The sequence below is a fragment of the Orcinus orca genome, chromosome 11, assembly GCF_937001465.1.
Source record: "Orcinus orca chromosome 11, mOrcOrc1.1, whole genome shotgun sequence".
Classification (NCBI taxonomy): Eukaryota; Metazoa; Chordata; class Mammalia; order Artiodactyla; family Delphinidae; genus Orcinus; species Orcinus orca.
The window spans coordinates 92140590-92164515 of NC_064569.1; the positions used below are offsets into that span (position 1 = coordinate 92140590).

The window sequence follows — 23926 nt, forward strand, 5'->3', positions numbered from 1 at the left end:
TTGGAAGGCGAGCAGAGGCCCATCTGCTACTAGATGTAGAATCTTCTCTTCAGTATCTCTGTACCGCAGGTGGGGAGGGGTCTCCCCAGATCTGCAAGGCTACTTTGAGATCCCTTCTCTCTCCCCAAGCCTCTGCCCCCGCTGCAAAAATGGAGCCATGGGAGGGTGTCCTTCTGCTTTCCCTCCATGCCCCCGTTATCCCCTGTGCCTGACCCATCCTCTCTGCCTCTGAGGGACGCTCCCGCACAGCATTTAGACACAGAGCCCCTCCCCTTGTAAATACCCCCTCCTTGAATGCCCTAGTTCTCTCCTTCACTCCCCAGACCAGGGAAAGCGCGTCTGCACTGCCTCCATTCCCTGCTTCCCTTGCAGCCATCAGGACCAACAGTGGCCCACAGGGTGCCAGCCGCAGTGGGCATTTCCCAGCCTTCATCCGACTGATCAAACTGCAGCACGTCGACCAGAGGATGGCCTGGCCACGCTGCGTCCTGCCCACCTCCCCAAGGGACTCAATTCTTCCTCAGGAACTTTGTCACCGGGGGGCAAAGGGCAGGACAGAGAGCAAGGGCTGGCGCCTCACAGGGGGCACGGGTGACTCAGGGTGGCCCTGGGAAGCGGTCGGGTTAGCAAGAGCAGCATGGGCGCTGGCTCTGCAGCTTCACAGCCGGGAAGCCACTTGAATGTGGCCAACAGCAGGGAGCGGGATAAGCAAGAGGTGTCTGCATTTGCACTTGGGCGGGTTTAGGGAAAGGCACCCTAGCACTGCTGAGTCCTGTGGCTCTGAATCATCTCACTTAAGGATTTGGGGTGACAGCACCCAAGGAAATGAAACCATTTCACTCTAACTAGGACCAACATCCAAGGTGGCTGATGACAAATGTGTGTCTGAGACTTCTGGGTGGCAGGAGGGGAGGCTGAGGCCCGGGCTGGGGGCCGGGACAGGGACTGGGTCAAGGGTGAGGCAACAGGCCTGATGCCCCTCTGAGGTCCCAGACTTGGGCTCCCGAGGGGGGTTACCTGCAGGGACAGGAAGGGGGTTCCGGGCAGGTACCTCCGGTTCTGGATGGTCCACTGGCCTTGGGTGCATGGCATGTCGTATTTCTGCCTCCGCAGAGTGTAAGCATCAAACCAGAGGGCCAAGCCGTAGTCCAGGGAGGGCACCTGGGACAGAGGAGCCAGTCACCAGGCGGCCCATGGGCTGCGGCCAGGCGGTGGTCCCACCTCCCAGGACAACAAAGCGGGGAAGGGGCCTGCCAACACAGAGTGCCAGCAGGGGCTGAGGTCTGTCAGTCACTCAGCAAACAGGCGTCGCCATGGCAACAGAACCATCCCACCCGCCCTTGAAGGATTGGTACCCAGAGCTCAGCCTGTGGGTGCTTCAGCAGAGGCAGGACAGTGCTCCCCTCCCAGCTGGGATCCCCGGAGGTCTATAGGGTGCTCTGGGCAGAGGGTAGGTGGGCTCACCGTGAGGTGCCAGGAGCAGTGGGTGCTGGGTGAGTAGTAGCTGGGGAAGTATGGCGTGCTGAGGACACCCTGCAGCTCCAGCCGGCCTTCCAGGGTCAGATTCACCTCACAGGCTTGGCCCGGAGAACAGAAGTTACACAGGGTGCCTTGGACCCACCCCGCTGCACCTGCCAGCAGGTGGGGGGCAGCTGAAACCCATGCCCCCTACTGCCACTAAACAGTACAGCCTGATGACTGAGTGTGAATGTGTGACCTTGGGCCTCAGTTTCCTCATCTGTGAAACAGGGACAATAACAGTACATACCTCATAGGGTAGTTGAGTGGATTGAACAGACGTGGTATGTAGTAAGTGCTCAATAAATGTTCGCTACTGACATCAGCTGTGCAACCCTTCACGGTTTACTGAATGTGCTCACTGCTGCGCCAGCCTCACAATTACGGGGGCTGGGGAGGGAGAATCGATCCCCTTTTCAAAGATGAGGTTTGCGGAAGAGGAGCCACTTGGCTGACGTCACACAGTGAGAGGGCGAGGCATGGGCAGCAGGTGTGTTCCCAGCTAGCACACCACCTTCCATGGAAGTCAGGGGCCCTAAAGCCCCCATTCCCTCCCCGTAGAGCTATGTCAGAGACGCCCATGAGAACGGGCAGCTCTGGTACCTCTTTAGCTCCAGGGACTCCCAGGGGTCACCTGTGGACCTGGGCCACCAGCAGGAGACCAGTGGGGTGGACACCAGGGGACGGAGGGGAAAGCCGGTGGGAAGAGGCAGACTGACGGCAGAGGCGGGGAGAGGCTCTTTGTGTAGCTCCTGTTTGCAACCCTCCCTTCCACTGAGCCCGGGACAGCCCAGGACAGCCAGCCAACGGGTGTGAAGGGTGGGACGTGCTCTTCCTGAGAAAGGGGGTGGAGGAGGGGGAATCCGGAAGCAGGAGGAGAGTGGGGAAGTCTCAGGGGGCAGCCTGGGGGACCCTTTCCCAAGGAATGCTGGGAATCGCCCTCCCCTGAGCCATCTCCAGGGACGACTGTGTGGTTGCCCGTTGGTGTGAGAGGGTGTCTGGTGGACCCCACGCTCCAGGCTCAGCCAGGGTGGGTACAGAGGGAAGAGGGGGCAGGGGAGGATAGAGAGAGGAGGGCAGACAGACAGTAAGCTCAGGAAAGAAAGAGTCAGAAAGAGGGCAGGAGAGAGAATGAGGGGGAGATGAGGGAGGGCGGGAGAGAGGGGCAGGGGAGGGGGTGAGGGAGAAGGTGGGGGACATGGAGCGAGAAGAGAGAGAGATAAAGGGGGTCCACGGGTGGGGGTGAGGTTGGAGAGCAGAGGCACTTCCAGAACCTTCCCTCCCCATCCCGTCCCCAACCAGAGCAAAGAAGGTGAAGGCAAGCCCGAGGAGCACCCCTGGCTTCTGCCACTGTGCCCCTCCCATCCCCTGGGGACCCCTGACCCCTCACCCTGGAAGGCCACGGGCTGCACGGAGAGCACGAAGGGGTCATAGTAGCTGTGCAGGCCCTTCTTCCAGACCACTGCCATGACGGCACCCGATGCCAGGACCTCCACCACGGGCTCCTGGCGACTGCAGCCATAGACCCTGGTGGGACAGAGAAAGGTGGCGACGGGGGAGGCAGGGTCTGAGACGGGCATCGGGGGGGCAGCAGGTTTCCGGGAGGAGCAGAGGAGGAGGGATTGGCAGCCTATACATCTGGGTCTTCGGCTAGTCTGCTGTGTGTCCTCAGGCAGGTGTCTGACCATCTCTGGCCCAGGGGGCTGACTGGAGGCCCTGTAAGGGTCAGGCCAGCTCCTCAGGGGAGAGAAGCCAAAAGGTTACCCACACTTCCGGAGCTTACAATTCGACTGTGAGGGCTCATTCCAGGCCCATAGCACCCCTCCACCCCCTCAGAATCCCTGTGACCCCTGAGTGCCCAGTAGGCAGACCAGACTGGCACTATACACGCTGGCTGGCCACACCTGACCCCCGGCCCTGTTCTGGGCTGGAATAGAGAGAAGACAGGTGTGCGGTCTGGTGATCCCTTGGGCACCTCAGGATTCTACCCAGAGCCTGCCATGGGGGAGGCACAGAGGAAATAGCAGTATCTTAGAATTCTAGACTCTTAGAGGAATGTCAGCCCTGAAAAGGCTTTTCAGAGATTGTCAAGGTCAACCGCTTGGTTTCCAGGTGGGGAAACCCAGGCTCACGAACGTGCCAAGGCCCCACCCTGGGTCCACAGCAGAGACAGACCCACGCTAGGCACTGCCTGTGATGGCGCCTGGCACCCCTGCTGTGTCCATGCCCACAGTCGGCCCATCTCAGGTGGGGTGCTCCCGGCTTCCCTCTCCCTCACTCTTTGCCAACATCTGCCAAACTTCCCCTTGCCTCCGACAGAATTCTCTGGAGCCCTTGCTAATCGGTGGACCAATTCCCAGAAAGCTAATAACCCTGCTTCCCCCGGAGGGGGCACGCCAGCATCCAGCTGCGGGGTACTGCCTGGCCGGCGCCAGCCCTGGAGCTCTGGCCTTGACCGATGAGAGTGGGCGGCCACGTGGGGGGCTGCAGGCACCCAGGGAAGCGCGAGAAATCCAAGCACAGCCTCAAAAACACCACCCACAGCAGCCCTGGCAACCCTGGCCACTGTGGAGGGAAGACTGAGCAATCCCAGGAATTTCCCCAGGAGGGTCCTGGTGCCCCAGGGTCCTGGGAAGGGGCATTTCCCCTGGCCTCCGCCTGTCCAGGCACTGGTCCCCACTTCCTCATCCTCCTGCTTTGACCACCGCTGGCTTGATCTCACTGCGGGGGGCGGGGGGAGGGGTCCACCCTGCGGTACCAGGCCCTCCCCAGCTCCACTGCTCCTCTCCTCCAGGAGGTGGGAGGTAAGATATTCGGATTAAGAGGGACCTGAGGTCGCCTTTATTGGTTGCTTTTAATATTGGGGATTTCTTTTATTTACTTAGCAGCTGAGCCCTTGTTGTAACTAAAACGAGGTGAAAGTTGGTGGAGGTCCCACCAGCTCCCCCTGCCCTCCAACCTCGCCCCCACGTCTTCCCATTACCACCAAAGTCCCCCCTTCATGGTCTGGGGTGCAAGTCTGAGGACCTCTCCAGTCTTGTCTGACCCATCATTTTACACCTTCTCCAAGGGTCTGAGACGGAGTGAGCCACCTGGTGCCACAGTGAGTAGGGACAGAGCTGAGCCGGCAGTCAGGTCCCCTCTGCAGCAGCAGGCTGCCGGGGGGCACTTGGAGAAGCCCCAGGGAAAGCGCTGAGGCGTTCCCACCCTCATCATTCCTGGAAATGAGCTGTGTCTGGCTTCTCTGGGCTCCCCAGGGCCCTCCAGGAACCCAGCCCACGCACACGCCAGATGGCGGTCAGCACGTGGCAGGGCGGTGGGGGGGCGGGGGGAGGGCTGCAGATGAGAGCACAGCCTCAGACCCTGGAGAGTCAGAGAGGCCCCGGGGGAGGGGGCCGGGGAGAACCTTCACCCAGCTCGCCCTTCAGGACTGCCCTTGATCTTGAACATGCAGGTCCCACCCCCATCCCGAAAGCTGGAAGCTGGGTGCCTGAGAAAGACAGAGGAGGCAGCAGCCTGGTGCCCCACGGTGTCCCCTGACCTCCTACAGACCTACTCCCCTCTCCCACCCAGTGCGGGGGTGATCAGGCTCCTGGAGGCCAAGGCCATTTCCAGCCCCTTCATGGTCTCCCCACAGCCCACCACCTGCCCGCCTTCTGCATTCCATGTCATATCCTAAAGCCCTTCTCCTCTGCTCAAGAACTTTCTGTTAGTTCCTCACTTAGCAAGTATTAAGGTTCAGATAGCTCCTGGCATTCCATGCCCTTGGTGACTCAGCCCCAACTCGACTATATATAATGATAGGAGTAATGGATAGCTACTGGACGTTTAATGGATACATTTAATGTATAGTAATAATGGACAGCATTACTGTGTGTGAGAAGCCTGGCCCAGCAGGTCTGATTTAAATCCTCGCAATAACCCTGCAAGGGAGGCATGGCTGTGCACCCATTTTACAGGTGAGGAAACTGAGGCACAGAGAGGCAAAGTAACTTGGCTCAGAGCACACTGCTAGAAAGTGGTAGAGTATGGTTGGAAGTCTGGGGCTGCCAGACTCTGGAGCATTCTAACAAGATCACGTCGCCTCCCAGAGCTGACCTCAGGGGTCATCTAGTACACCTGTTTTGTTACAAATGGGGAAACCGAGGCTGGGGGAGGGGAAGGGGATTGCTCACAGCACATAGCCTTTTCCAGTCTCCTCTCACCATCTCCCTCTGGGCTGGCCTCACTGTCCCCCAGGTACCAAATACCAGGGCCTGGGGTCACACAGCCCCTTGTCTCAGAACACTGGGTGTGGCTTCGACCCCACACCGTCACCCCCTTCCCAACCTTCCCCCCACTGCCCTCCCAGAGACTCACGAGGTGATAAGCCTCCTCTCGAGGGGCCCAGCCACATCGTACATGGCCAGCCGGTCCCGGCAGTCAGCCAGCATCCACTCGAGCCGGAGTTTGAGCATGAGATCCTCGGGGCCCTGCAGGTGCCACAGGCAGCTGGAGGCCAGGGGGTTGGGCCCCTTCAGCCGGAGGACCTGTCCCTGGCCCACGTAGCTGTAGCGGTAGCAGCCTGGAGTGGGGAGAGGGACAGGCCCCCTGAGCCCTGTTAGCTGGGAGGAGAGACCCGCGGTGGGCCCAGCCCTGTCAGGTCCTCACCCAAGCAGGGGTGGGGCGGGGAGAGTAGCTGGATGGGGGTCAGCCCAGATATGCTATATCCCAGCTTTCTGTTTCCCTACTGCTCCATCCCCAGCCTCCTCAACCATGCACTCATTCATTGGTTCATTCATTCGTTCCCTTAGCACTCACTGAGCTCTCCATGCCAGGCGAGCGCCAGAGAAAGGGCCCGTCACTTGGCGGGAGCAAGGAGAGCAGCAGGGAAAGATGCAGGCACTGGGCGGAATAGCTCAGAAGTGAGGGCTCCCAGGGAAGTCCTGGGAGGTCACAGAGTGAGGAAAGGGACGCAGGCCAGGGCGGACAGGGGACTTTGAGTCAGGAGGGCAAGTGGAAGGAGGGAGGCAGGACCCAGATCACGCCCAGGAGAGAAGCCTTTTCCTCCTGCGGCCGTGGGAGCCGTGGAAGGTTAGGCAGGGCTGGGACACGGTCGGGCTTGGATCACAGACTCCTCTGGCTACTGGGAGCAAAGCTGAGGAGGCCGGGAGACCAGTGGGATGACCAAGCAATAAGGGGAGCGGGCTGGGGCTTTCATTTCAGGTGGAGAGAAGGGAGTGTGTTCCAGTGGGGCTGGGAGGCAGCCCGGGTAGAGGAAGTGAGCTCAAGCTAGTACGCTGCCATAAGTATGTCGCTTAAACGTCATCATGAGCCTGTGAAGCAGGGAGGATGGCTGCTCTGCCAGGAAGCAGTAAGGATTCGGGAGTAAGCCCCGGATGTGGGAGGCAGCCTGGTATGCGGGGAGTCCAGACGCTGCGTGGTCGTCCCGGCACCACCTCTTATCAGCTGCGTGACTCTGGGCCAGTCACTCAGCCACGCTGAGTTCTGTCAAATGGACAAAGTACTAACCCCTGTCCCACCTCCTTCTCTGTGTGGTTCTGAGGACCAGGAAGGGAATGGAGGTGAATGAACAGGCTTTGCTCTGATACTGCTGTCTCTTGTTCAACTCCCTCTTCCCTGGCCATCCTGACTCCAGCTGGGGAGCCGACCTCCCCAGGGAGAGAGCTCTGACATCTGCAAGGGGAAGGGTCAGGACCCCTGGGGAAAGGTGCCTGGCTGTTCCTAGGCGTTTATATTCTTTAAATCTTGCTCCAAGGTGATGCTTTGCTTTTGCCATTTTAATAATTACTTTTTTTGTGAAGCAAATTAAGTGGAGAGGGATGTGCTGGTCTCTGTTGATAATCAGAAACATCTTTGGGGAGCCTGGGCGAAAGTAAATGAAACTGCCTTCTGTGTTCTCCTCACTTGGCCCCTTCCCCGCTGGACCTGACAGATTCCTACCTACCCCCCAATCCTGAGTCTGTTGCCCCCTCCTCCATGAAGCCTTCCAGGACCCCCCGGTCAGGAGCAACTCCTTCCTCCCTCTAGAAGCACATCCCTTCCTCTGCTTTGGCTCACAGCCCCCAGGGTCCACCTCTGTCCCCAGGGCAGAACGATTCCCTTTCTGCACTGCCTCCAGGACCTCTGTCCTAGCCCTGGCACTAGGTGATGTGAGATTCCGTTTATGTGTGTGTCTCCCTCATGGGGCTCAGAGCTCTTCCGAGGGCAGGGGTGAGGACACGGTCAGCTGGTGTCTTCAGAGCAGGCATGGGGCCTGGCATGGACAAACTGCCCCAAAAGCCCGTTTAGAGGACTTGAATTGTCATCCTCGCTCCATTAGGCATTGCACTCCAGGAGGGCAGGGGCTCTGGACATGCACTGAACTAAATAAGGATCATGATAAAGTAACTGCCAGAAACTTGGGGACACGTGGACACCCGGCACAGCCAAGGGCAATGGAAAGGCCCATTCCAGACCAAGGGTCAGAGCAACATGTGCACCAATGCAGTGTTAGATGATAGACAGATGATAGATAAGCACAAGATGTGTTTCTTGTGCTCTCCTTTGGACACAAGGAGGGAACATCCTACTGGTCCCTTCATCAGTGAGTTAAATAAATCTTTGATATGTGCTCATATCTTTGTATGAGAATCATGATTTTCAGTATTTGAAAATTGTCCTTTGACTCCATCACCTCCATTCACCAAGGAAATAAGCATGTGACCAGCAACGTGGGAGGAGAGGAAGGTCAGAAAAGGTATAACCAGGATTTCAACTCTGCCTCCCCAGGTAGTCTAGGAAGAATCTGGGAATTTTGGAACTCATGCTCGGAGCCACAGGGTACAGTAGCCTAGGTGACACACTGCACAAGTGCAGGAGTCTCCAGTCACACAGACCATAATGTGGGCAGTGTTCCCTGGCGTTGTGCAGCATGGTGGCCCTGCTGGTGCTTGGCTTCCCAGGGTTCAGTGGGAAGACTGGAGCCCCTTGGAGAAAAGCAAGGTGACTCTAGCAATAGGGCATGGGGGCGGGGTGGGAGGAGAGGGCAGATTAGCCTGGCTGGCTGAGAAAGGGAAGGAAAAGTTGGAGGGAGTATCCTTGAATGTGACAGAAATATCTCCCAAAGACCAAGTTTTAAAGCCAAAGAAATTGATGTACCTCGAATTGGCAAGATTATTTTCTACCATCAGTGGAAATGGTAGATTGTGGGCAAATGGAATTCCATGATCGAAAAGTAGGGTCACATTGATGTGCAAATAAATCTGCTACTCGCTCACCCCCCACACACGCAACACACACATACTTTTGTACAAGACACACACACACACACGTGTTCACATGTGCACAACACCTCCTCCCCTCCCCCCACAAGCCCCCAGTCTCGCTCAGGACCCATCACTGAGGCCACCGTGGTGCCCCCTGGGTAACCCCAGACCATGCCTCCTGCACCCATAGAAGCCATGTGGACCCCTGACACTCAACCAAACCAACTCAACACCAACTCAAAAGGAAAGTGGGGAGGAAAAACCAAAGTCGCGTACCCAGCGTGGAATTCAGTGCAACTATGTCTTTCACACTGGCTTCTGTTAAAAGGAAACGAACAAACAAACAAACAGAGATCAAAAATAAATAAACAAAATGAAATACAAAATAAAAATAGAAGAGACTATCAGAGCCAGCCTGTCTGACATTGACCCTGACTGCCCACCCTCCCCCATGCCCCCACCCCTCAGTCCTGGCTCCTGGCCACTCAGTGGGGGGCCCATCCCCGAGAGCATCCCAGCCCTGGCAGCAGCCTTCCCAGGCCTTGCCAGACCGTCCCACGTTCCCCGTCCCCAGTACTGACCCAGGATCACCAGGCCCTCGGGGTCCACCTCATACTCAGCCCTGTAGGGAGCAGGGGCCGAGCTGTTGGCCGTGGACAGCAGCTCCTCCACCAGCAGGGCTCGCACCACCTCGGGGCTCAGCATCGGCCGGCGGTGCTCGGGGATTTGGAGGATGAACCAGAAAAAGCAGGTGAGCGGTCCCTCCCTGATGTGGCAGCAGTGAGAGGGGCTGGGGGCGGAGCCTGGACTTTGGGCCCCGCCCAGCACCCTGCTCCTGATGGGAGCTGGGGGAGGACACCAACTGCGGCTCATGCGCGTTGAGCGCTTACTACTTGTCAGGGTCTGCTCTCCACTATCACTTGGAAGTCTCCTAACAACCTCTGAGGAAGGGGCTCTCAACAGCCCCATTTCACAGATGAGAAAACTGAGGCACGAGAGGTTAGGTTGTGTGCCACGGACCCTGTCATAAGTGAATGGGACAGCTGCCTACCGCTCCTCCATGTCCTCACCTGATACCCATCAGGCCGTTGCTAAGGGCGCCACGGCCACTGTCTAGGGTAATCCCTACCACACCATTGTGCCCATTCTCCAGATGAGAAAGCCAAGCTGGGTGAAGGGAGGTCACATGCAGGAAGCCAAGTTTCCTCTCCGTGCCTCAGTTTCCCCATTTTAAAACATGAAGCCATTGCCTCAGAAGCCTACAGTGTCTTTCATTCTTTGAGTCTAAAGTTCTAGCAGGGGCCGGTCGTGGGGCCCGGGCGACTCACCCAAAGGAGTAGACGGAGCTAGAGTTGTAGTAAGTACCCAGGCAGGTGCTGGCAATGAGCTCCTTGAGCTAAAAGGAGGGGAAAAAAGCAGAGACCCCTGGTGACCCTCTGTAGAAACCCCCTCCTGCCCTGGGATGCCCTTTGCCCCTCCCAGCAGCCCTGCTTGACGAGGAGCCTACGGGGTAGAGAGGCTTGCCCGTGGTCACACGGTGGGCGGTGGCCACGCCAGGAAACAAACCTCATTCCATCTTTTTACCCCTCCCCCTACACCCGGGCACTGCCCCTGACACCTCCACGTCTACCAGCTCTGACCTCAGTCAGACCGCCAGTGGCCTCTCCCCCTCATCAGAAGTCACTCCTCGACTCTGAGAAGCCCCACTAGGTTCCCAAGTCCCCTCCTCAGCCCCGCCACCAGCCACGGGAGCTGAGCTGCCTGGTCTCTGCACGTGTTCAGTGGCAGTGCCACCGGCAGGGTGGAATGCAGGACTGTGGGTTCTTAAAGCACCTGAACGGCGTAGAGGTAATGTCCACACTCTCCTCTCTCATTTCAACCCCACGACAACCCTACAGACAGGCACTGTTGTTATCACTCCACTTTACACGGAAGGAAAGAGAGCCTTGTTCGGGTCTCCCAGAAGCGGGTCCTGAGGCAGGCGGTTTATTTGGAGGTGATTCCAAGGAACACCAGTGGGGAAAACAGATGGGCAGGGAGGCAGCCATTCACGGCTGTGAAGGTGCCGGCCAGAGCTGTGGCAACTGAGGTGCAAGCCGACAGGGACCTCTGAGAGGCTGCGGGGGCATCTTCAGAACCGCTCCCACCAAGGGCCAAGGGAGCCGGGGTATTTATCCACCTTCTCCATCCCTCACGTCTGAGGGTTGCTGCTGGGCGTAACTCCTCAGCACTTCCGGCCTGCCCTTCAGGGTGCTGTCCTGCGACCTAAGAGTGGCAGGTGCTGGCCATGGGAGACCATCCCCAGTGAAGTAAGCCATTGCCCGGCAAGAGAGGGTGTGTGGCTGGGTCCGGGCAGCATCCCTGCACTGCCCTAATTTCCTAAGGTCATGCTTCTACTAAGTGGCACAATCAGGATTTAGTCCAAGTGCATTTGACCCCAGAGCCCACTACCTTTCCCACCACCCTACACCACCTCGTTTCCATTGTGCCTGGAACAGGGCTCTGATCCCAGTGAGTGTGCTGGATGGACTAACCCACTGGCTTGACGTGATCAGGCCCCTCCCCTCTCCCTTCTTGTCCCCACCGTCCTTCCCTCCCATCCCCGCAATCCTTCCTACCATCATCTGAGCTTTGGTGGTTTCACTGCGGAAGGCACTGGACTCCCGGCGGGCAAGGTCCTGGGAGAAGTGGCGATTGAGCACGCGGAGGCTGCCTGAGTATACCTGGCTGACCGTCATCTCTGCCTTGTGCCCTACCGAGGAAGAAACCAGCAAAGTTAACCAAGGGAACAGATGGGGACGGCTCCTGTGTCCCCCACACCTTCTTCTGCCACCCTGAACCCCCACTCAGCCTCCAGCATCTTGGGCCTCCGAGGCACCACCACCATCATCATCCTCTTTGTCACTGTCATTCAGAGCGTGTGTAGTGACAAACTCATCCCACAATGCCAGGGAGGAGAGAGGCCAACTGATGAATGGTGTCCCAGAGGCTCCCAGGCAGAAGCCGACACAGTGATCGGTCCAGGACATAGATGCCGAGAAACCCACATGGGCCCAGCAGGTCAAGTTCTTGGTTCAGCACCTCTGTGTTGTCCAGCGGGTTGTCCAGGTGGCACCTACCATGTGGGGTACACTGATAAACCAAGACAGATGGGTCCCCCAGTGTGGAGCTGACAGTAGTGGGTAAGGCAGATGTTCCCCCAGTAACCGTACAACCTGTGGGATTCATATGCCAGCAGCGTCTTGAAGAAGCACAAGTTGCTATTGAGGGGGGGACATGACAAAGAAAACCTGGGCCAGGGTGACCCTCCATCTGAGATGGGAGGAGTGGAGAGTAAACTGGGAAGAGGGGAAAGAGGGAAGTACCTTCAGGGCAGCAGGAAGAGCACGTGCAAAGGCCCTGCGACAGAGGGATCATGGCGAGGAGCAGGGCCAAAAGCCTGTTTGGCTGGAGCAGTCAGATGGGGGGAGGTATAATAAGAGATTGAGACATCAGCAGGGCAAGATTTTGGTCTTTCCCTAATGAGCAAGGGAAACCACGCAAGGTTTAAAATCAGGGATGACGTCATCAGATTTCCGTTTTGCAAAGATTGTTTTGGCTGATGTGAAGACAATAGATTCACAGCCCAGGGTTTATACCCCTATTCAGTCATTTATTCATTCATTCAATAAATATTTATTGAGAACCTGCTATGTTTAGGGACTGGCCTAGAGCACTTGGGAATATACCAGTATAACAATGAACAAAATAATCAAGAAAAAACAAACCTGTCCTTCAGAGCTTGTAGTCTAACAAGAAAGACAGACAATAAACAACAAACGTAGGACATAACACGTTAGAGGTGTGAGTGGCGTGGAAATCAAGGGCTGGTGTGGGCTGCAACTTGGAGGCCAGAGAAGAGGGAGATGGTATCAGCCATGTGGATGTTAATCTATGGGACGAGCATTTCAGGCAGCAGACTGGCAAGTGCAAAGGCCCTGGGGCAGGAGCTTGTCTGGATGTTTGAGGAACAGCAGGGAGTGAGCTAGGGGAGAGCAGGAGGAGATGGCATGGGGGAGGGGAGGCCATGTAGGGCCTTGCAACCCTGGAAGGACTTTGATTTTTTGCTCTGAGTGAGACAGGAGCCCTGGGAGGCTCTAAGCAGAGAAGTTAGATGATCTGATTTGCTTTGTAAAAATATCCCTCTGCCTTTGTGTTGAGAACAGGCTGTAAGGAGGCAAAGGCAGAAGCAGAGAGAACTGCAGGAGGCTCCTGCAGCCATCAAGTGAGAGTGGTCCAGGGGAGACTGGACCAGGCTGCGCAGCGAAGAGGGAGAGAAGTGATTGGAGTCAGGGTATGTTTTGGGGTTAGAGAGGACCAGGTTTGCTGGTGGCAAATTGGGGCTGGGGAGTAAAAGAAAGAGAGCAGTTAGGGGAGCAACGGGAAGGATGGAATGGCCACCACCTGGGATGCTCTCTCCATTTTGTTTTCAATTTTAAAGGATTTTCTTAGGTCACTATTTTTATTTATTTATTTATTTATTTATTTATTTATTTATTTGCAGTACGCGGGCCTCTCACTGCTGTGGCCTCTCCCGTTGCGGAGCACAGGCTCCAGACGCGCAGGCCCAGTGGCCATGGCTCACGGGCCCAGCCACTCCGCAGCACGTGGGATCTTCCTGGACCGGGGCACGAACCTGCGTCCCTTGCATCGGCGGGCGGACTCTCAACCACTGCGCCACCAGGGAAGCCCTCTTAGGTCACTATTGATGATACCCTAAAGTTATATACCATTTTCTCAACATCTCGAACTTCCAAAAATCTCATATATAAACACACATTGCCTCTGAAACATGGAAAATCAATAGTTCAATATCATTTTATATTAACAACTGGTAAACATCAATTAAAAATGAAAGCCCCGGGGCTTCCCTGGTGGCGCAGTGGTTGGGAGTCCGCCTGCCGATGCAGGGGACGCGGGTTCGGGCCCCGGTCCGGGAAGATCCCACGTGCCGCGGAGCGGCTGGGCCCGTAAGCCATGGCCGCTGAGCCTGCGCGTCCGGAGCCTGTGCTCCGCAACGGGAGAGGCCACAACAGTGAGAGGCCCGCGTACCGCAAAAAATATATATATATATGAAAGCCCCTTTAAAATATACTCAAAAGGTAGACGGACAATTCACAGGAGAGTTAACTGTCAGTGGGGTCTGAGATGAACTTAGACATCCTGGAGGAGGGGCAGGCCCCGGTGATACAGGGAGAGGCCCAGTCTGGAAATGAAAATTTGGGAATCTTCAGGGCATAAGGGAATGTCGGGGTGGCGGGGGAGCAGAGAGGAGGAGGAGGAGAAGTCACCATGAGCTGAGGGAAAAGAAAGTGTGGGCACCCTGGAAGCCAAGTAAGGATAACGTGTCAAGGAGGAGGCAGGGAGGCACCCGGTCACGTGCTGCCAATGGAACAAATGCAACGAGGACTGACCGCCGGATTCTGCAACGTGAGGACCGGTGACCCTGACAAGCACTGTTGGAGTTTCGGGGGTGAGGGGCAGGGAGTCAGATCAGAAAGGGTGCCCGAAAGAGGCGTGGAACGGGAGGCCGAAGCGTTTTCAAACAACAGGGATTTGCTGCAAAGGGGAGCAGAGAAATGGCTGTGTGTGTGTGTGTGTGTGTGTGTGTGTGTGTGCAGGCACGAGAGGGATTCGGTACAGGAGCAACGAGAAGCCCTGTACAGTGATGGATGGCGCCACCGGAGGAGAGAGGGGACATGGCTGGAGCCTGGCCACCACGAGGGCAAAGGGAGTGGGACCTGGGCCGGGAGGACAGCTGACTAGATGGGGCAGGGCTGGTTCACACGTGGGGATGGGCAGAGCACAGAGCACGTGGGTACAGCTGGGAGGGCATCTATGGGGCTTCCCTTCGGAGTGGTTCCGTTTTCTCATTGAAGCCGGGGGCAAAGTGGGTGGGGGGTGAGGGAGGTTTGAGAATAAAGCATAAAACTGTGGCCCAGGAGAGCAGGAGAAGGAGAAGACCAGGGAAATACAGCTGGGCGGCATGAAGGGCCCCGCTACTGGGCTCCAAGTGGACCAGCCCAGGGCCCACCGGCCTTGGGAAGCCGGCCCCCACCCTCTCCTCTCCTGGGCCACTTTCTGGGTCAGGCTGCCACTTAACCAGTCATTCGCTCCTTCAGGCTTATCCTGTTCCAGTGCAATAGGTCTCTCGTACAGCTCCCCTTCCAGACCAGACACCGCGTGTCTCTGACTCATCTCCTCGTCCAGTGCCCGGTACCCAGAGCACAGCCTGGCCCAGCGCGGGAGGAATCGTTCACATATCTCCGAAAGTGCCTCCTCTGTCCTCATCCCTCTGGGGAAGGGGTTGGCTTCCCCCAGTGGAGGCTTTGGCGCACTCACCCCCTGGGTCCTCAGCCCCACGGAGCACCCACCCCCAGCGGGGTGATTCACTCCAGGAGTGTAATCAGGAGAAATCAGACTGTGAGAAGAAAGACAATTGGCAGGTGAGTTCCTGGCCCTCCAGCCTGACTCTCTATGGTTTCCCCTTAAGAATAATTATCCCGCAGCCTAAGGAGGCCTCGGCAGCCCCGTGTTATCTGGGGCGCCGGCTTCGTGCCGGCGGTGAAATGCACACAGCTTCCACTCCCGGCCTGCGTTGCTCGGCTCTGAACAGAATCACATCCATCCGGCATCACGGCAGGTGGGTCCTCATCAGACCCAGGCTTCCTAACAGCTTCAACCCGGGGGTTCCAGAATACCCCCCACCTCGACCCCCTTTAGAGCTGGGCCGAGGCTGAGCTCCCCAGTGGCTGCTCCAAAGTGGGTCCCCATTCCTTTCAGTGGACCTGAAATTCCACCAGGAGATGCAGTCAGTAAGAAAATGATCTAACTTTTGCAGAGTGCTTAATGGGAGGTCTCTGATCACTTGGGCAAGGTGGGCTGTCCCTGCTAGGGTTCCACCGGGGCACCCTCTGCTGTCTCTGTCCTAGCACATGCCAAGCATTATGGTGAGAACAGAACTATCTCTACAGCCTGGCACAGAGCTGGCATATAGGAGGTCCTCAGTACTGAATGAATGAATAGGATGGACGAATGGACCCAGAGCATGGGCCAGTTGCTCCTGGGGTTCCAGGGGACTGACTGAGGGCTGTGATACCAGAGAGGGAGGGGCCAAAATTCAGGACATGGGAGATGCCTGAGCTACCTGCTCTGGGCATTCTTGCCCTCCCCCCCACCCGCACCCACATTCCCTCTGGGTTGAATTCCACATGTGCCCATGCTGGGGTATAAAGCCATCTACGTGCATGGACACCCCCCTGGACACCTGAGTTCTGTGCCCCCCTCCCCTTCGTTCCCACTCATGCTGGGCCCTGGAGACCCCGAGATGATAGAGCTATGGTCCCCACCCTAGAAGAGCTCCCAGATCGGGCTCCAGTGAGCAGACGCACTCATTGGTGCCAGGCACCACCAGCACCACTGGGCCTCCTCCAGCTGAGCCTGGTGGCTCCAAGCCCCAGGGGCAACCCAGGAGGGCTGCAGGCAAGGGGAGGCAATGTTTACACCCCTTCAGCTTGTCACTTTACAAGAACTGGGTTCTGGGAGAGCACTCCTTCCGCAGCTGCTGGGAACTGTGGCCACTAGGCCCCAGCAAGGAACTTGCACTCCCATCTCATGGGACAGGAACGGAGACTCAGAGAGAAGTGCGTGTCCAAGGTCGCACAGTGGTTTCTAGGCATTGCTGAGCCTGGAATCCTGATCTGTCCTGCTGTGCCCCCTCGACCACCCCAAGTCCTCCCCAGGTACCTCTCCCAAGGGCCCCGCAGTTACCTAGGAGATACCAGAGCAGGACCCCCACTGAAGCCAACACAACCAGGGCCAGCCAGAGGGGAGCCAGGCGGAGGTAGTCGCGGACTTTTCTCTTGGAGTCCTCGGGGGCCTTAAACATCCCCTCCGGCTCTGCCTCTTCTCCATCACCTCCATCGCCCTGCCCGCCAGCCGCTTGGGGGGCCTCGGCCATGGGCATCCTGGCAAGGAAACAGACCAGGGTTGGAAAAAGCCTGGCATTTGCAAGGGAGTCTTTACTGAACACCAACCTTGCGCAGAAGTAAGACGGCACCCCTGCCTTTTGGGGGAGGAGGAGAACAACGCCAGCTAGCAGTAATTGAAAGTGAGCACTGAGCCAGCTCACAGAGGAGCGAAGCACGTCTCAGAGCAACTCGCCCAGGTGACCAGCTGGACCTGGTCTGGCTCCAGAATCCCTACCTTTGCATCTGCGGTCAGAGGAGAGATGGAGGTTTCACTGCCTGAACCCCACCCCCCAAGGTACCCGCAGATGGAACTGGCGTGCATACACGGAGTACAAGTTTCTGTAAACCAGCTCCTCTTGCCCTCAGCTTCCCTCCCATTCGGGGGATGTTTTTTCCTTCCTCCTGTTTCTCAATAGCAAAGCTTCCACAACATCGATTCAATCCATTCACTTCACCCTCCCCCAGAAGCCCTGAGCCGGCTCTGTGCCGAGCCAGGGACTGCCTTCCAAGGAGCGCCGCCCCTCTTTTCTCCCCACTGCCCCAAAGTCTCTTAGGGGCAGAGGAAGGAGAAGGAGACAAAAACTAATATTCATTTAGTGTTTGTGCAAGACATTTTACGGATATCACCCCATTTAATCCTCTGGTCACTAGGATGTGGGGACCATGGTCCCCATGCTCTTCCTCAGCCCACTCTGTGTAGACACTTTACATATATTATCTTGCTTAACCTCCAAAAGCCTTTCAAGGTTCTGCACCCATAGGGCAGATGAGGAAACTAAGACCCAGAATGTTTTAGCAATAACTCAGTCCAGGGGTTTCCTAGCCTCATTTTCCCAATGTGATTTGAATGTCTGGCATTGACAATAAGCCCATTTTGCAGATGGAAAAACTGAAGCCCAGAGCTAAGCCACTCGCCAAAGATCACACAGCAGGTAAGTGGGGGTCGAGCCCAGGTGTCTGACTCCCTGCTCTTTCCACTACTCTGGGCTACTTCCTGTAAATGAGCTGTTAATTAACAAATCATGATGAAATAATACCTGAATGCCACCCTGGTCAGTGCCCCAGACCTGTGGCTGTGTCTCTAGACCCCCAGGCAAACTTCTGAGTGCTATTTGCCTTCTCTGGCAGGTTTTCCCACAGTCCAGAGAAGGTCCTTCACTTGCCCACCCACCAGCAGAGCAAGTAGGAAATGAGCCTCCTCTTACCACATCCCAAAAGGCCACTGCGGCTTTAAAATACGTCCCCAGGTGTGCGTGGGTGGGTGGGCAGGGTGTCCTTTGCTTTGGGTCTTGGATTTGCACACAGAGGGATTCTGAAAACAGGGATCTTTTGTGATGTTCAAAGGTTCTCAGTCAAGGATCTCTGGCTCCAGCCACAGGGATCTCCTGAGTGGTCCCCATGGATGCAAGGAAGGGAGGTGACCGCAGGTGATTCTCACCTGGACTCCCCCCCACCCCAACCAGAGGACAACTGGACATCTGTATCAGGCCCTGCTGGCTTTCACGGGGCCAGGGCCACGGATGGGAAAGGTCCTGCATTGGGTGGGGCAGCCCCTCCAGCCCCGCCCACTGCCCGGAGTGTCCAGGGCACCCCTGGTGAAACTGGCTGTCCCCCGTGAGCTGAGTGGGTGGCTAGAGCCGGGAGAGCCCAGTGACGGGCCGGCTTCTGCCCTCTCTCAGCCCCAGGTCCACTCCCGCTGCCAGAGAGGCACATCCCCATTTTACTCCGAGTCTGGATCACCAAGGAGATATTGGGGACCCGGGGAGCACAGAGGTGATCACAGCTGACATTTATTTGAATTGTTTCCCGTGCTTTATACGCACTGTCTCATGTAAGCCTTCCACAGACCTGGGGGGGGGGCTGATAGGTTCTCTCATTATCCCCATTTTACAGATGAGAAAGTTGAGGCACAGAGAGATTGAGCAACTTGGCCGAGATCCCACAGTTGGTTAGCGGCAGAGCCAGGCTGCCAACGCAAGCGGTTTGTCTCCAGAATAACACCCTGACCACTCTGCTCTACTGCCTCACAGGGTACGAGGGGAAACGGAGGCTCAGAGAAGGTCATAGGTCCATTAGAGGAGGCCCTTAGGGGAGCAGCCCCAGGTAGGATGCTCAGTACGCCTCACCCTTCCTCTCCCCATTCCCCAAGCCAGGCTTTCACCCCATGGATTTTGCCTCCCTCATAAATGGCTCTCACATCCGTCTGGGAGAACTTTGAGTATCACAGAAGATCCCATTTTGAGAAAACCCAAAATTAGACACAGCCCAAATTGGTGGGGGGGGCCATACACCTGGGGTTCCCATTGCCTCCCACCTGGACTCCTGGGGCAGCCTCCCAACTGCTTTCCTGCCTCCCAGCTCCTCCTCCAGCCCCTCCTCCACATTGTCAGGAGAGAGCTCTCCCTGCCCACCTCCAGCCATTCACCTGCTCAGAATCCCCTCAAAGTTCCCAGCCACCTCCAAACCCCTCACCGTGGCACCCAAGACCCTCCATGGCCAGGCTGCTGCCCTCGTCCCTGGAGCCCTACCTTCCGTCACGCACATCACCCTGCAGGTCCACAAGATGCTCCTTTGTACAGACACGCCCTCTGCCTAAAGGATGGTGGGACCCTTAAAGGCCAGCTCCAAGGCCACCTGCCCAGCGATGGGCTCTGGGCCCTGGAGAGTAAGCCACCTCCTCCCCTAGGCAGCCCTTGGTCAGATCAACAATCTGACTGGCTTTTGGCTTCGTTTCTCTCCCCCACAAAAAAGGCGGGCCTGTGTCTCATTCACCTCTGGATCCCCATGGAACCCAGCACAGGGCCTGCCACCTGGACAAATCCTCTGGGAAAGGGTGGATGAGTAGAAAGCAACCTTTAAAAACTGAATTAAAATTGAAAAAAATACAATTAGAAAAAAAAGAAAGAATGGGTGAGTAGAGCCCCCAGGGCTCCAGACTCCCGGTGCAGTGCTCTCTCCTACATCTGACTGCCTTAGGGGCAAGGCATGGAAGACGGTGCTGGTCTCTGGGGCCCTAGATTCCGTCACCAGACCCCTCCATGTTTATTGAGCATCTGCTTGGGGCCAGGCTCTGTGCTGGGCACGGGGGTCACACTGGTGAATATAAGAGACCTCATTCCCACCCTCTTGGGGCTGACAGCCCAGCAGGAAGTGGACAGTTGTGACAACTGACAGTTGTGAAGATGACCCCAAGCTCCTGTCTTTTATTCTTATTATATAATGGTTCCCCCATTGTTTTGAGGATCTAGTCACCAGAAAAGTCTGTGCCTCTACCTTCCAACCAACCCCAGAACCCAACCTCTTCTTGACACCTCAGTGGCTCCAGGTCACCGTGACTCCTACACTAGCCAGCGGTCCGGCCACCCTCACTAGCCAATTCCCACATGACCGCCAGAGGGGTCTTCACCACGTGCCCTGCTCACAAGCCCCGCCCAGAACAGAGCCCAAAGCCCTCGTCACAGCCCACCAGGGACTCCGTGATGTGGCGCTTGTGCGCCTTTCTGTCCTCTCCCTCCTTCTACGGTAGCCACGCCCAGCTCCTGACCTTCAACAGATGGAGTACAGGTCGCCTCAGGGCCTTGGTACTTGCTGTTCCCTCTGCCAGAAATGCTTTTCCTTCAGTCTTGCCTCATGACCTGCTCCTTTACCTCCTTCAAGTCTTTGCTCAAATGTTACCTCTTCAGTGAGACCTGCCCTGACCACTGCCCTCTCTCTGCTACATTTTTCTTTATCGCTCTTTTCAAGACTAACGTGGCAGGATATGCTTCTGGGTCCTTGGTCTGTGTCCTCCCAGGCTGGAAGCTGCACCAGAGCAGGGGCTTTACTCTGTGTGCCCTGCGTGCCCTGCACTGAGAGCAGAGAGCGCTTCCTTCCTGCTGGGCCAGGATGCTGGGTGCACGTGTGGCCTGGCCAACTTCTTCTGCCTCCTTCTCCCCTTTCCCGCTCTTCCCTTGCTGCACCCCAGCGACATTGGACTTCTCGGCGATCGATTCTAAAAATGAAGATGGTAGAAACCTTTAACAGATCTAGGGTTCTTAGCCTGCGCTGGGTGAAGAGCATCACACGATTGTTTCTTGAACCCTGAAAGTTCTTGCTTACCACCTGCTTTCTTCCTTCTGCCTGGGCTGCCCACCTCCTGACCTGGCCCCTTCACACCTCAGCTCAGCTCTCACCTCTTCCTGGCAGCCCTCCCAGAGTGCCTCTGGCTGCTCCTCTGAAGCATCCTGGGCCACCCCCATCAATGCACAGCTCATCTTGGGGGTATTCTTTCTGTCCCCTGTGTCCCCCTGAAGGTGAGTGCCTGGAGGGAGGGACTGGGTGTACCCCCAATTTTCACAGGGGCCTGAGGCTTCTCGCCTGATCCAAGAACCTGGACCCCAGCCTGGCACGTGCTCCTCAGCCCCTCCTGCCCTTCTGACCATTGGCAGGTCCTCGGTCTGCCTACAGGAGGCTGAGCTCACGGGGGCAGAGCCGTTCCTCCTCCCGCGTGCCAGCCTGTGCTGGCTGTCACCACAGCTGAATTCCATTTCAACCTCCAGCAGCCTTGCTGTCTCTACTTAATGGCTGGGGAAACTGAGATACAGAGAGAGAAAAGGACGTACTCGAGGCCACTCAGCCAGGGTAAGGCAGAGCAGAGTGAGGTAGAGCTGGGATTCTTATCTAGGACCTACCAGGGAGGCCATTCGGGCCTAGAGTCAACCCTTACCACGAGCTGCTTTGACTCTGAGTCCCCAGGCGTGGGGGGAATGGGTGAAAGTCCCTTCCATACGCAAACGCATAAACTCACACACAGGTGTACACAGATGAAAACACGCTGAAGTACACGCGCAGCTATCTGTGACATACAAACTGCTAGATGCACGCTTGCACACACACACACACGCACACACGCACACGCACACGCACACACGGCCACATTCAACTCTGAGCCTGCCCCCTGTATAGTGCAGTGTCGGGGGGCTCTGGGCCTGTCTCCCATACCGGAAAGCCCAGGTGGGGTACCTGCGTACGAAGGGGGCAGCTTGTCCAGCCCAGAATCAGGGTGGGGTGCTCAGACTGGCAGACCAGGCCTCTCCCCTGCCCCGTCCCGGCCCCAGAGTCCACCAGCTCCAGCTGAGCCCCAGGCGTCCCAGCCCCCGGAACCTGCATCCCCTCCACTGCCCTGTGCCTGTCCATATACCTGGCCTCCGACCCCAGCTCTGTGGACCCCTCGCCTTCTGCTCGCTGGGTCACTCTCTGGCCCGTGAGGCCCAGCAGACCAGGCCTCGGAGCAGGGCAGTTGGCTTAAGCCCCAGGGAGCCAGGCCTGGCTCTCCGGGTAGACGCTGTCACCGGGTCATTCATAGATCCTGGTCCCCTGGCCTGGAGGTCCCCGCTTACCTTTGGGAGTGGCAGGTGGGTGCCGGGCCTGCCGCACGCAGACCTCAGAGCCTCTGTTTGTCCAGACCAAGGTCTCCCCACCCCCTACCCAGCCAGCCTGGGCTGGATCAATGGCCCACAGCCATGGCCGGGGTGTCTGGCCCTTGTCCCCTGTGGCCTGTGGCCCCAGGCTCCGCGGGCCTCCTGTTGGGCTGGGGACAGCACTGTGACTGAGCACGTAAACAGGCCAACAGGCCGGAGGCAGGAGGCAGGCAGTGCCCCGCCCCACCTCGCCCCGCCCCGTGGGCACCCTGGAGGCTGGCGGGCAGGTGCAGGAGATCTGAGCTCTCCCCCGAGGCCTGTTGCCTGGTGACATTCCTGCCTGGTTACAGCTCCTGGTCCCCTAGAGCATGAGGTGGGGTGACCAAGGACTGGGGGCTGTGCGGGGGCCCATGCAGGGTGGGCAGGGGCTCACGCGGGTCTCCTTACCTGGACAGGTGAGACCAGAGGAGCCGGCGGCTCTGAGAGAGACAAGGAGGCTGGGCTCCTGTGCTCTGGGGACGGGAGGGGAGAAAAATGGAGTTGGGGCGGCGTTGGTGCTATTTTCTGTTTAGTTGGAAATTAGTTGAATTTCTACCTGATTCTGGAGAGCTGTGCTGTCCATTTTGGTGGCCTCTGGCCACATGCAGCTCTTGAGCCCCTGGGATGCGGCCAGTCTGAACTGAGACGTGCCACACAGGCAAGATATATACCAGGTTTCGAAGACTGAGTGCAAAGAATGTAATATGAGCTCAAGGAGCATTTTCTATGTTGATCACGTGTTGAAATGATAACACGTTAGCTGTATAGGGTTAATAAAATATATTACTGAAATTCATTTCATCGGCTTATTTTTACGTTTTTTAATGTGACTACAAGAACATTGGATACTTCAATAAAGTTTTTTAAAATATCACATTTGACCAAAACAGAACACTGGGATCACAAGTGTGGTATTGAACGGAGCTGCAGCAGAGGTGGTGGGTTTAGACATGACCGTGCTCCAAAGCACGTGTTGAGAACCGGGGTTTTCTGGGTGTGTACAGACTGATGGCCACCTCCAGGCAGGGGAATGGCTGGGCTCAGGCTCAGGCAGGGGGCACACTGAGGGGCTGGGTGGGGAACACCTTAGAGACTCGGGGGGGGGAACACCTTCCCTCTCTTCTCCTACCCCTCAGCCCTGCCCAGGGTCTAACCCTGACCTGAGATCACGGACCCCAGCCTTGCCCCCGCCCTGGACAATTTTCCCTACTTCCTCCAGTCTCCCCTCCTCTCAGGCCCTGGCCCCGCCCCCCTGCAAATGTTCCAAGGGACGGGTGCTTAGGATGGGAGCAAGGAGCACTGGGGGGCAGGTAGAGACACCCACAAGCCTTGCCTCTGTCCCCCTCCAAAGCGGCCCAGGCCCCCGGACCGGGCAGGCTGGTAGCTGGACAGTCTTTGAAAAGCAGAAGATCTTGTGCAATCATGTCCTCTGTACTTACCTGCCGCCAAGCCATCGATTGGCCACAGCCTGGGGGGAGGGCTGCCGTGGGCGGGGGGGCAGCAAAGGGTTAAGGGAGGCATCTGAAAGCAGGGGCAAGGGTGCCAACTCCCCAGTTGCTCAGAGAGCCATGGGTGGAGACTGCCAATGAGACAGGCTGCCCTCTGTCAATGGGGCAACCATATGGCCTGGAGACTCTTGTCCCTGAGGCAGCGGGACACGGTCACAAACAGGGGATGAAGGCCTTTCTTCTCCCTGGGAATCTGCATTTCACAC

General features: G+C 57.2%; 1 protein-coding gene across 2 annotated transcripts in view; it reads right to left on the bottom strand.

The window, feature by feature from the left end:
* Positions 1 to 22337, bottom strand: part of TMPRSS6 (transmembrane serine protease 6) — a 37826-nt gene extending 15489 nt beyond the window's left edge. The window contains exons 1-10 of one of the 2 annotated variants that reach the window (XM_033404984.2): positions 22153 to 22337; positions 16575 to 16771; positions 11384 to 11517; positions 10094 to 10161; positions 9347 to 9531; positions 9042 to 9083; positions 5878 to 6082; positions 2909 to 3045; positions 1465 to 1577; positions 1052 to 1161 (exon numbers count right to left, since the gene is read on the bottom strand). In XM_033404984.2, the coding sequence (XP_033260875.1) occupies positions 1052 to 1161; positions 1465 to 1577; positions 2909 to 3045; positions 5878 to 6082; positions 9042 to 9083; positions 9347 to 9531; positions 10094 to 10161; positions 11384 to 11517; positions 16575 to 16770 (1190 nt within the window). In that variant the 5' untranslated portion in view covers position 16771; positions 22153 to 22337. Of the gene's footprint in view, positions 1 to 1051; positions 1162 to 1464; positions 1578 to 2908; positions 3046 to 5877; positions 6083 to 9041; positions 9084 to 9346; positions 9532 to 10093; positions 10162 to 11383; positions 11518 to 16574; positions 16775 to 22152 lie in introns of those variants that run through there. The other variant, XM_004279443.2, reaches the window with a different exon arrangement.
* Positions 22338 to 23926: the final 1589 nt, after the last annotated feature.